Source organism: Aspergillus aculeatus, assembly GCF_001890905.1.
Source record: "Aspergillus aculeatus ATCC 16872 unplaced genomic scaffold ASPACscaffold_2, whole genome shotgun sequence".
NCBI lineage: Eukaryota > Fungi > Ascomycota > Eurotiomycetes > Eurotiales > Aspergillaceae > Aspergillus > Aspergillus aculeatus.
In genome coordinates, this window is record NW_017962977.1 from 2,448,733 (window position 1) to 2,461,397 (window position 12,665).

General features: G+C 52.6%; 3 protein-coding genes across 3 annotated transcripts; 2 read left to right on the forward strand and 1 right to left on the reverse strand.

The window, feature by feature from the left end:
- Positions 1-137: 137 nt before the first annotated feature.
- ASPACDRAFT_57439 (putative RING and UBP finger domain protein) lies at positions 138-1,983 on the forward strand (the record flags this gene model as incomplete). Its single annotated transcript, XM_020203242.1, has 2 exons — positions 138-674; positions 757-1,983. 2 exons carry the CDS (start codon positions 138-140, stop codon positions 1,981-1,983), a joined length of 1,764 nt encoding a protein of 587 aa, XP_020060443.1.
- A 330-nt stretch (positions 1,984-2,313) lies between these two features.
- ASPACDRAFT_57440 (3-demethylubiquinone-9 3-methyltransferase) lies at positions 2,314-3,332 on the reverse strand (the record flags this gene model as incomplete). The annotated part of the gene is made up of 2 exons (XM_020203243.1): positions 2,314-3,133; positions 3,217-3,332. 2 exons carry the CDS (start codon positions 3,330-3,332, stop codon positions 2,314-2,316), a joined length of 936 nt encoding a protein of 311 aa, XP_020060444.1.
- Positions 3,333-10,744: 7,412 nt separating this feature from the next.
- ASPACDRAFT_22610 (putative C2H2 finger domain protein) lies at positions 10,745-12,138 on the forward strand (the record flags this gene model as incomplete). Its single annotated transcript, XM_020199133.1, has 3 exons — positions 10,745-11,108; positions 11,164-11,303; positions 11,368-12,138. The coding sequence occupies 3 exons, from the start codon at positions 10,745-10,747 to the stop codon at positions 12,136-12,138; spliced, it is 1,275 nt and encodes a 424-aa protein (XP_020060445.1).
- Positions 12,139-12,665: the final 527 nt, after the last annotated feature.

The following is a 12,665-nucleotide window of genomic DNA, read 5'->3' on the forward strand; positions in this document are numbered from 1 at the left end:
TAGATAATTCCGCTGATTCCACTCACGCCGCCGCCACAAACACATCTACCCCTCCCCTCTTCACCACATCCTCAACAAGCGCATCGGAACTCGAGCAGGACCTTCGATTAGACAAAGTCTCGATCGAGTGCATTGACATGATCCCATCGGAACAGGAGACGGCTGTCTCGAACCGGACAAGCTGGCGGCCATCCCGCGACAATCCCATCGCGACCGGCATCGGAACGGATATCTTGGGTGGACTTCGCACGAAAGGGAAATACATACCGCTGGACCAAAGCGCATCGGAGAGCGTCTGGGGGATAGTACATCTGTACCGTGATGTGCATGAGACACCATACTTGATCGAGGATGACTATCCTGCCGAATTGAAAGGGTCCGCTGCCGCGGCGAGACAGCCATTTGATGAGAGGGGCAGTAGTCGAGCCTCGCGCCAGGAGACCATGCCGAACGAGGACTGCACCACACTATGCATCCTTGCCGTTCCGTCGTACATGTCCCCGTCTGACCTCTTGGGATTCGTGGGCGAGACAACGATGAACGACGTCAGTCATTTCCGGATGATCAGGACAGCTCGAGCAAATCGGTACATGGTTCTGATGAAGTTCCGCAGTGGGAAGAAGGCTAAAGAATGGCAGAAGGATTGGAATGGGAAGGTGTTCAATAGCATGGAGGTAAGCTTAGTCCTATGGTGCAGCCGCATGGCACGCACGCACATGCGAGGAAAATGATGCTAACCGCCCTTGCTTCCGACAGCCCGAAACATGCCATGTCGTTTTCGTGAAGACGGTCGAGATCCAAGCTGTCGGGCCGGCGACACTCTCTGAAGGCAGCAGTCAGCAGAGTGCGCTTGGATCTCCTCACAATACTACGGCCACTCCGGTTCGCACAGCGTCCGCTTCCACCTCCGCCGCTCCTTCGGCCACGCTCTCGTCCCGACCCCTCGCCCCTCCCACTCCCGCACTCATCGAGCTACCAACATGTCCCGTCTGCCTGGAACGGATGGATGAGACAACCGGTCTACTGACGATCATTTGTCAACACGTCTTCCACTGCACCTGCCTACAGAAATGGAAAGGCAGCGGCTGCCCTGTGTGCCGCTACACCCAACATGACCTTCGTCGAAGCAGCCAGGGGGCGATGGCTGCCGAGGACGAATCAGCCGAATGTACGGTTTGTCATTCCGACATGAACCTCTGGGTCTGTCTCATCTGCGGTAGCGTCGGCTGCGGGCGGTACGATGGCGCCCACGCCTTCGCGCACTACAAGGAGACATCGCACGCCTTTGCGATGGACCTCGCCACGCAGCGCGTCTGGGACTACGTCGGCGACGCCTACGTCCATCGCATCATCCAGAGCAAGACGGACGGTAAACTCGTGGAGCTCCCCGCCGCGGACAACAGCGCCCTCGACCCCCCGGACTGGACGGACGCCGTGCCGCGCGAGAAACTGGAGAACATGAGCGTGGAGTACACGCATCTCCTCACCAGCCAACTGGAGAGCCAGCGCGCCTACTTCGAAGAAGTGGTCGAGCGCGCCGTAGACAAGGCCTCGCAGGCTAGCGCGGCGGCGTGCACCGCGCAGGAAGCCGCATCGCAAGCGGTCACGAGTCTGCACAAGTTGCAGACTCAGTACGTGAAGCTCACGGCGGAGACGATCCCGGGCCTGGAGCGGGATAAGTCCCGCGCGGAGAAGCGCGCGGAGCGGTTCGAGGCCATGGCGCGCAAGTTGGAGAAGGAATGGCGGGAAGAGAAGACGATGAATGAGAGCCTGATGGAGCGCATCCAGCATCTGAGCGCCGAGGTGGAGGGCCTCAAGGTTGCCAATGCAGACCTGACTGAGCAGAATCGCGACCTCACGTTTTTCATTAGCGGCTCCGAACGGTTGAAGGACCAGGGCGAGGATGTGCAAGAGGGGACGGTCAGTGTACCTGATCCGCCTAGTGGTGGTAGGAAGAAGAAAGGGAAGGGGAGGAGGAAGTAGAAGTAGTGGTGGGAGTGGAGCTGGCTGTAGATGGTGTACGATAATGCCATCCTTCCACAGTCCCACACTTTGGAACCGCAAGAATCCAAATGCTATTCTTACAATAATTGCATTGAGGCAAGAGTCCGTAAAACATTGGCTTTAATTCTGCAACATCACAAAAAGTCCGGTGGTCTATCCCTATACAGGTACAGTACATTCAATAAGTACATAAATTTTTATCTATCATACAATCCCTCTCACTTCCACTGTGGTGAATTTAGTAAGCCATTTATGCGTAGCCATCTCTCTCTCTCTCTCTCTCTCTCTCTCTCACCTCAGCGTTGAATTTCAAACCCCCTTCCGAACCGCCCAGAAGTAATTCCCCCAACTCTCCGATCCAGGCACCAACTTCCAACCGAACCCAGGGAAATACACCACGCCGACACACTTCCACCGCATCCCCTCCAGCGCCGCGGCGCCCGCCCGCACCGCCCGGCCATCCGCAGCGCGCATCAGCCCCTCCTGCACCCACCCTTCCAACTCCCCCGGGTTCACGAACTTCTGCCACTCGTGCGTGCCGCGCGGCACGACGCCGATGGGCCACGGCGCCTCCGCGATGACCTGGTTGACCAGCCACGAGGGAAAGGTGCGCGCGATGGTCGAGCCGATCAGCCAGCCGCCGGGCCGCACGAGCCGCAGGCAGTCTGTCAGGAATGATTGCGGGGTAATCCCCGCCGACGGGGTGGATTCGATGTGTTCGATTACTTCGAAGAGGGTGACGATGTCATATTTCGGAGAAATAGGGGTAGTGGGAGAGGTGGGCGAGGTGGTAGAGGTGGAGGTGAGTGTTTGTTGCGAGGCGATGAGGTCTTCCAACGTGCAGTTCTTGTACTCGAAGCGGCCGCTGCGGAGGTGCGCGTCGACCGTGGGATCGAGCCGGGCGTGGTCGCGCGCGATCTGGATTAGGGTCGTCGAGGGGTCGATTGCTGTGATGGAGGCGGCGCGCGTCGGGGTCGCCGTTTGACTGGTGGGCGAGGTGCTGATGCTGCGCGCGAGGGACTCGGCAAAGATGCCGCCGCCGCAGCCGATGTCGAGGTAGCGGAGGGTGTTGGGGTTGGTTGCGGGGGGGAGGCGGAGGAGGCGGCGGAAGGTGTAGGAGGAGGAACGCCTTCGGAGAGACAGGAGGCAATGAAGTCGTGGCGCAGCGGGTTCATGAGATGAAGCACGCGCGATGGGCCCTGGGGATCCCACCAGCTGCTGGCCAGGGCGGAGAAATGCGAAAGCTCATTTGCGGAGACAGAGCTGGTGGAGTGGGCACGACGGGTCGCAAGGTTATTGAGGGTGCGCAGAGCGCGGCGGGATGCCATGGTTTCTGGTGATTTCTGGAGGAGAGATTGTGTTCTTCGAAGGAGGTGTGTAGATTGGAAGAGTATTGATTGCCTGGTTGGTGTCTGTTAGCTTCCCGGGGAAATATGTACGTCGGTTATGTGATACTCGTACGGGCCTATAATAGTCGGGTCAAGGCTGTGTTCATGGTCAATGACTTGAAGGTATTGAGTTTCTAAAGGTGATTTCTCTTGCTACGCTGGGCAGAATTGAAGCCGAAGTTTGGTCCGCAGAACAGTCGGCGATGCGGAAAGCGGCGGGTTGAACAAACATGCCAAGCCGTGTTGGATGTTTGGCCACATTGGCCAGTTGGTGCTTCTTGACAGTTTAGCACTTGTCTGGTTGCATAAGCCACACTTTACTTTTGGGATCTCCCATCTTGACAGAGAAACTCCCTCTACAGGTAACGATGGCTCTCGTACTGTTCAGTCAGTACACTCAAATGACACAAGGTACGAGTCAGTTTATTCAATTGGCTAACTCACCGTCCACCGCTCTTTCGTTGCTAGACTCCAGTTTTCCGAACCAACCCTAACTAACCAAGCCAAACCCAAGAGAGGAGCCACCTCCGTCGATGTCGGTGTGGCGTTCTACTGAACAATACGTACTCGTACAATCAGCAACATCTTCTTTCCCCTTTCTCTCTGGTCTCCAACCAACTCACGAGTAGTGGCGCAGATTGGAACACAGAAGGAGGGGTGATTAGAGAACCCCTCCCTTTCTTCATTCCCCCCTCTCCCTATTCCACTACTTCCCTAATTTGAAATTCTTCTACGCTGCTTCCAGAAACATTCCTAATTTAGCGCTATGGAGTCCAGCACCATAGTCCTCCACCCGGGTAAGTAGGGTTATGGGGCTCTGGTCTCCCCTTTTTTCGTGTCATTGTGGATGAGCTGTCAAGTCAAGACTCGACACCACGAATCGAATCGAGGCCTCCTTCATTCGTGGATCATTATTCCTCGGAAGAAAGTTGTGCGTGGATGTCTCCGCGCTGGACGGCGGAGAGGAGAAATTGATGCTGCTTCGGCCGGAGTCTAGTGCTGGAAAATGACGGTGAAGGAGGGATGGGAATCGGGGAGGAGACGGGGACAACCACGCTCACTTTACCGCTTAGAGTCTTAGTCCTCACTTTCTAGTGTCCAGGTGGCCTCATTTTCCGGATGCCAGACTGACGATCAGGGTCGGTATGACGGATTGGGGTTGGACGGGAGCTGAGGCAGAGAAGGCACTATAGCCTGGTAGAGTAAGAGTCTATGTTGGTAGTTCGAATAGGATGTCGATCAAGCTAGGATAGAGACAAGACGGTGTGGGAGACACACCTGAGGACTCGGGGCAGACCTGCAAGAGCTTGCTTGCACTGGTTCAACGGTAGCTAGCCGATAGGTTTCGAAATTCGAATACTATGTGATTGTCAATTAAGCACTAATTTAGTATGGGTAACGTTAGTCCAGAGAACTTAATAATGATCTCCGTATACCACTCTGGGTATAAGGCCATCGATAGGTATAGTAGTGGGAGGCGAATATTGCCGAGGCACGTCAGGTATGCTTTCAGTCCTGCGAAGGGCTCTCTTCCTTTTCTACCGGATAGGCCGTGCTAGTTGCCTGATGAGGGTTTAACCGGAAGGTTCCATACAAAACATGGCTGCAACTTGAGGTAGGTAGCGTTCGAATGTAGTTACTGTGCTCCGTACTGCTATGGATTATGTTTGCATTGAGAACGGAGTTCAAACCAACGGAACCCAGACTCAACTCTGGCATCTGGCAGCTGTGGGACATTTCCAAATCGGGTAGGAATGACAGTGCTCAGCTGGCACAAAGTCTTTCCTAGGCGTGAAAACCTCGTTCGAGAGAAGTGTGGCAAGCAAGGTTGGCAAATAAGAATGAGAGAAACCAAAAGTGAAAAGAGTTGCTCAGTGCTCAACCTGCAGGCCGATGTCATCTATCGACATGAATCTGATACTTGCCTGGTCCAAGCGCGGAACACCACCGGAGATGCTTCTTCTACATTTCTGCATGAGACTGCTGCTTATACAAGCCTCCCTCAACAATCTGACGGCTGTTTACTACCCACGCACTACTAGACGCATACCTCATCGTTCTTAGACTCCCAGCCACCATGGATTTCCCCCCCTATTCTGCTTTAGGCAGTGCAGTGGAAAAGCCTGGAGCGCAGTTGGCGCACTTCAAACCAGCAGATGAAACCTCAACCGACCAGTCGCAATGAAGTTGAACCCGCTCCATCCAATCGTACTGCCTTCTGATTGATCCCCCCCTCCCTGTTACAACTGCAAGAATTGCTTTAATTAATTGAAACGGCAGAGAACGTCATGCTATGGAACACTCCTCAATCGATTCCATTCTACCTTCCTCCCCTCCCCCTTGTCAAAACTCCGAGCACCCCTGACTCCCTGAGTCTCATTGCCTTACGTGTGCCAAGTCAAAGGAAACAAAGACCTCGATTTAGGAAATGCGACAGGGCGATCTGCGAGATTGCGATGGAAATACGAATATCATTCAAAGGAAAAAAAATACCACCATTAACATACGGTGGCCCAACGCCCCGAGACGGGAAGACAAGCGTGGGGCCCAAGAAATCATTTTCATTCTGATCCACGGCCAACACGGACGCTCCAGGGATGACCGGCAACGATGACGATGCGGACGGATCGTGATCATGATAATAATCCCATTCTTTGGTTCGCCTAGGGTGATTAGGATGACACTCTGACCAGCGCATGATTCTTTGCTGCTGAGTTTCTCCGTCTTCCGCGTCTTTGATTCTGTAGTGAAGAGATGGAGATTATAGGAACGTTTCTTTCGCGCTTGTCCCGAAGTCATAAATACAAACGCACACACGCATACACATCCGAACAGAAGATTTGAACCCCAGACAGGGATGTGACACGGGCGTCAGGAGAAAAGACATGGCCACCCACCGGCCACTTACCGGCATTGAAGGTGGGTGACGCAGCCGCACTGGCACATGGGAAGAAAGGCCTCTAGAAGCCTTCCTGACCTTCCATGCCCCCCTTCCGACTTCTTCTAGAAGCTCATGGGAAGCCCGTCCCCCCTTGGCACTTTTCCTCCATTGGCCAGATTGGTCTTGGTGCGATACTGGTAATCCAGTAGTGTGTCTCGTAGTGGAGCCACTTTCTGCACAAGGGAAAAGAAAAACACAGGTCAGGGTCAAGAAGGGGAAAGGAGAAGTTGACTCAAGGAGAGGGTAAAGCCATCCATGATCGGGGGGATTGATAGGTCTTGCATCAAGGTTACGACTGGTATTAGAGACTGACCCCGTTCGAATTCAAAAAAAGAAGAATGAGGAAATAGAAGCATCATCATCATCATCATCATCATAATCATCATCACCATCACGATCATGGGCACTCATCTGTCTACCGGGAAGCGAGAAACAATGGACCGAATCGGAGACCCGGAAAAGGAGGAGGGAAGTACAGCTGAGTACGTATTGTGCAGTGGAAACTGGAACTAGAACTGGAATTGGAACTGGAACACTGAAAGTCGCCTCGCTGCTGCTTCCGTCAGGTCCGTCAACAACTAGCAAGGCGGACTAGGCGACTAGTCGCAGGAACTACACAGTAACAGGAAAGACAGCCTGTTGAGTTGTCGACTTTTACTCCACGGCCCATCAGTTGCTATTCCGTTTCCTTTCATTATTGTTATATTTATTTTCGTCCTTTGAACGCACTCCTTAACCTAAACCCATTGCGACTATCATCAAGAAGCCCCATCAAGCTCTGCTTTTGCGGTTACCAGCTAGCCCACCTTGGCGCGCGCGCGCGCGTGTGTGTGTATGTGTGTGTGTGTATGTGTGTGTGTGTATGTGTGTGTGTGTATGTGTGTGTGTGTATGTGTGTGTGTGTGTGTGTGTTTGTTTGTGGGTGGTCATCGCCTCTCCCACTGCCGCGACAGTCAGCATGCGGTTCTACGTGACATGCAGATCGGTGAAAGGTCCAGGGCGACCTGTCCCTGCAGCTGTGGCCGGACGACGGCGGTGAAAGTGGGGAGAACTGTCTTGAACCAGGCAATGGTGTGTTCAAAGCTCCCTCTGGGCTTAATCTGCCAATCTGGGAACCATGCCCGATCCCTTTTTTCTTTCTTCCCACACCACGGCACCACCCCATCTATTCCTATTTTCTCCCCATCATTCGAAACTTTCTAGAAGGAAATTAACTTTCAAACCGTTGCTCTGCCGTAATCACAGGCCAGGTTTAGGACCCTCTCCCGAAAGGGGTAAATCGAAGTTCAATTCCCTACGTACCGTATTATTATTATTCTCCGTCCCGTCGAACAGCCGGATCGCCTTGGGTCAGTCGCCCGCCACGGTTATTTTTCCTGTTCGTAATCTGGCTCCTTCTTCCGATCTAGCTCCAGCACAAGATTGTCCTGAAATTTCCAGCAAGGAGGGCTGTCAGCGAATGAGGAGAATCGAGATTCTCCCGACCGACAACTGTCTTGTCCGACCCCAGGGGCCCAGAGAACAACCCATGGCGTTGATTATGACCTCAGAACAGGAGGGTAAGTTAATTAGGTACCATGCCAGAGATGATCGATCCTAGGCGAACGTTTCACGCGGCTTGATGCCTGATCGCGGCCAAACACTTGAGCTGGGACACTTGTGCAGGTTGCACGATACCTACATGGTCACCTGTTTAAGTTGAACCATCTTCCCTCCTCCCCCTGTGAAGGCGTCATCACCTGCAGGAACTCCTAGCAAGGGGGAGGGGGAGGGGGGGAAGGGGCAGAAAGAGGCCCTTTGAGAACTGGCCCTGGGGTAAGCAGCACTTAAGCTTCCGAGACAGTGATGCGGTCACCGGTCTAGTTCCTAGCCTCGATTTCATGCACGATCAAAGAGGGGAAATGGGAGGAGGGGTAAGGGGAGGGGGGTGGAAAAGGAACACCTTGACCTCTACGTTAATTGTATACTTGCTAGGGTATAGGTCCAGGTGGCTGCTCTATCTTATTAGCGGGTCGAAATCTCCTGAGCAAGGCGCGTTGTCCGACACGGTTCCTGTTTCCGCCAGGATCAATCAGCATCATGGCGCGGCCAGGAGATTCGGGGAGGGGACAGAGAAGATGGATGAGGAGATTGACACAAACATAGATGTGCCGGAGAAAGGTCAAATGAATGACCATGGGAAGCTCTCATTCAATGAATCTATCAATCAAATCAAACAACAAACCAGAAAACTGCGAATGTTAACGGTAACATCACCCCGGTCTACCCATATTTCATTCTCCATTTGGATCGGCATCAATCCGTACCACCCCACCACCATCAGGAGGAGGAGGAGGAGGAGGAAAAGAAGGAGGAGTGCGAGGGCAGCGCGGATTTTCCCTCCATAGTTTGACTGAGTATAGTGCTTAGTACGGTACGCTCTTTCTCGCACGGCCAGGAGAAATGAAAGCCACGTTGTGGAGCCGAGCGCTGACGGTGACCTTCTGGTGCCGCCAGCTTCTTCGGGCGTGAGAGTTCACTGGAGCCACTTGGGGCACGCTGTGGAAACGTGTAAAGTGGTAGTCTCCGACCAACAGGGCTTAGTTCGACTAATTAGTTACAAGGGAAATCGGGAAAATAAAATGTAATAAAAATAAAGAGAATAAAAAATTATTTTTATGAATATTCCCAATTTATTATTACTACCGGGCACTAGGAGCAACTACTAATAATAAGAAACATTAATTTTAACTAGGTAACTAAACCAGCTAAGCTAAACTACCGGGTCTTCCTGGGAGAAAAAAGGAATGTCTTCGAGTAGCAAATAAATAAGAAAAGAGAGCCACGCGCCGCATTTACTCTTAGAGAAAGAGAGAGAGAAAAGGAAAAGTGAAAGAGCAAAGAAGAAAATACTTCAGAAGAAACCGAAAAGGCAAGAAGAACGAAATAGCGATAGAAAGTTTCGGGTGCTGCTGTATAATCGATACCAACCTGATACTCTTCCTTACCGATTTATTACATCTCCTCCACTATTCTTCGTCTTCTTTACTTCATCAACCTGACATCGCCTGCCTGCCTGTCTGCCTGCCTGGTACTTTATTCCTTCCTTTGCCTCTTGTCTCCTGTCGTTCTCTGATCCGAAACCAAACTGACATATTCTTTTAATTTCCCCCCCCCAGTTCAACTCTACCAACCAATACTCCAGCACCCTCTTCTTCATTTCCTCAGGTTTCCGTGGCCATTCCTGCGTGAATTCCATTTGCGGTGGTGCAATCGTCTCCGATTCCTCCCTTCAGCTCCTCGAATATCCCCGAGAAGCTCCGTCGAAGAACACCTTTGGGTGTATTTGTTTGACGCCCACGGATCTCCCGACGATCCCCTGCTTCAGTGCGCAGTGTTTGCTGGTAACGAGCTGTGCTTAATTCCACTTGCAAATCTGTCAGCCAGTTTTCTCTTTCTCCGTAAGTTCCTCTCCGTGCGCTCGAATCGCGCTCCGCCCACCATCAATTTCCCTTCGCCGCCTTTCCTGAGTGAGGGGATCTCTCCCAGGCGCACTCTACAAGCCGGTTCTCAGGCGCATATTTTCGGAACGGGCGCTTGCCCATCTTTGCTTTTGCAGAGTGGGTGTTCTCGTTGGCGCATCGTCTTCTGTTGCAATTTCTTTTTCTGGTTTGGCGCGCAATGTTGTTGTTGGTTCAATATCAAATTGCCTGCGCAAAAAAAAAGAAAAAGAAAAAGAAAAAGAAAAACCACAAAAAAATAACAGACGAGATCCAATCACTTGCGCGTCCTGCGAAGAATGTCGGGAAAGCTGGTCCAGTCGAACGCAGAAGATCTCATCTTACATTATATCATTGTTTATGCGCAGCTTACTAACCTCTCACAATCTTGTCACACAGTGCAGAAACAATTCACCTTGTCGCTGTTCTTACTACGACATACCCCTCCTCTCTGCAGACGCTGTGATTGTTGTCATTGAAACCCGCCGAAACAAACCGAGTGTGCCGACATTGGCGTGTTGCAACCCCGGCTAACACCCCCCGGTGATTTGAGAATCCTTGCAAAATCGCTGCAAAAGACGTGGCGACACACTTTTCAGTGATTTACACAACCTCGGATTTTGTTGAAGTGCGCTTCAACTGTCAAGTATCTCGAGACTTTCAGTGTCGCTGCAGCCATTCGACCAGATTCCGATCGGTGTCTCGGATACTGCACCAACAGGACTGTTCCCACCATCTCGCAATACCACGGCTGCCGGAGTTACAGTCGTCGCTTGGAACCCCGAGGAGCAACGTCGTGGAGACAATCTACGGCTCAGCACAGAACGCCTTTCGTGGAGACCTGATCTGTCCCTGACCGCCGTCTTATCACTTCCCCGCGGGGTCGGGTCATGGACATCACAAACATCCTAAATAGAAAAGGTTCTACCGCCATGGTTGCCGCAGACACACCCTTCGATCCAGCGCACCTAGTCCCGAACCCTGGTATGGATCATTCGCCAAAGATGAAGGCGGAGCCTGGCGCCGAGTCGACCGACCAGCAGGTTCTTTCGTACCCCCATCATGCTCAGCTGAGTCAAATGCCGAGCATGCAGCAAGATTTGCGCTATGCACCGCAAGCTCATCCCAACCAAGGGTTGCCTCTTTTACAAAACACCTTCATTCCCGGAGCATACGCTGGCGCTGGTCAATTACCAGCCAATGTTCCCCAGGGACGGCCGGATCCACCTCCAAAGACCTTCCACTGTGGAACTTGCAGCAAGGGATTTGCTCGTCGTAGTGACCTTGCACGTCACGGTAAGCACATCCTATCCATCGTCAAGCAGTCGGTGACTCTCTAACGCCACTGCAGAGCGCATCCACTCGGGCATCAGACCCCACGCTTGTGATTGGCCGGGGTGCGGTAAACAATTTATTCAGCGCTCGGCCCTGACCGTGCACGCTCGCGTCCACACTGGCGAAAAGCCACACATGTGTGAAAGATGCGGCAAGGTATGCATCATGTGGTTCCTTCAATACGCCCCACGCTCGCTAATCTTTTATCTTGATATGTTAGCCTTTTAGCGATTCGTCGTCTCTTGCTAGGCATCGCCGGATCCACTCCGGAAAGCGTCCTTACAAGTGCCCCTATGCGAATTGCCAGAAGACGTTTACTCGCCGCACTACGCTGACACGGCATCAAAATCACCACACTGGTACTATTGAAGAGGCCGCTGCTGAGACTGAAGCCAATTTGAGGCAGAACAAGGAGCGGGCGAGAGTCTCAGGAGATATGTTCTCTGACCATGGCTCGGTTCATTCGACCCCTTCCCCAGCGCATCATCCTGTTTCGCCTGTTGGCGATCTGCCTCCGCTAAATATGCCCCGCTCCGACTACTACATGACCAACGGTTCCATCCCGCCTCATGTCCGAGGTGGCTTCCCCCAGGTTAGCCCCCGAGCGTCTCCCACGGCCACGTCGCCCTCCTTGTCGAGCTATGGCAGTGCTCCGCATGTTCGACCTTCAATGACTTCGCATCCTTCGGGCTATGGGCCCCCTCAACCCCTTGAGCCGCCTGCCAACAACGATCACCGGCCCAACAGCGTCAGTGGTAGCCCGCATATGACTAGCTTGGGCTGGGCTTCTCCGTCTCATTCCAGCATCCCTTCCCCCGGCTCTGCTACCGACTTTGGTTATCCTGAGCCGAGCGGTGCGGCGTATGCGAGCTCTATGCCTCCCCACATGTACTTCCCCAGCTCGACCATCAGACGACCCGCCAGCACCGAACCGGACAACTATGAAATGAAGCCTAGACTGGGTGACAGCGCATGGTCCACTCCGGTTTAGTGTGGCAGTCAACTGGATTGCTTTAACAAACGGCAGGGCCGTATGTTTGAAGCATTCAAGTGACCGGAAGCCATTGAGTTCTCTAGAGGGATGACTTGCACACCTTACCACCGGTGGAGTCAAACATCCAAGTTTGCTTTCCTATTTCCTTTGTTACATTTCCTTTGTTGCGCGATGAATTTCCTAGCATTTCCCACATTGTTACTCATCTTTCACATCATCATCATCATCATCATCATCATCATCATCATCCTGGCATCTGTTTGTTTCTGTTGATAGGTTTGCTAGCAACATCATCATAGCATACACCAGTGTGGGTCTGGAAAAGAGCACTGGATGGAGTCCTGGCTGATTGTTATCGTTGTCGGTTTCCCCTTCCCCCCTTATTTGTTGTTTTTTCCCAATGGCGAAATGACCCGGACGAAGCATAGATAGAGTTGGAAAGGTTGTTTATCATTTGGCTCAAGGCCCGGCTGTATGGGGTTTCTATGGGTGTCATTTGTGTCTTCTTCGGTCTGCACTTTTTT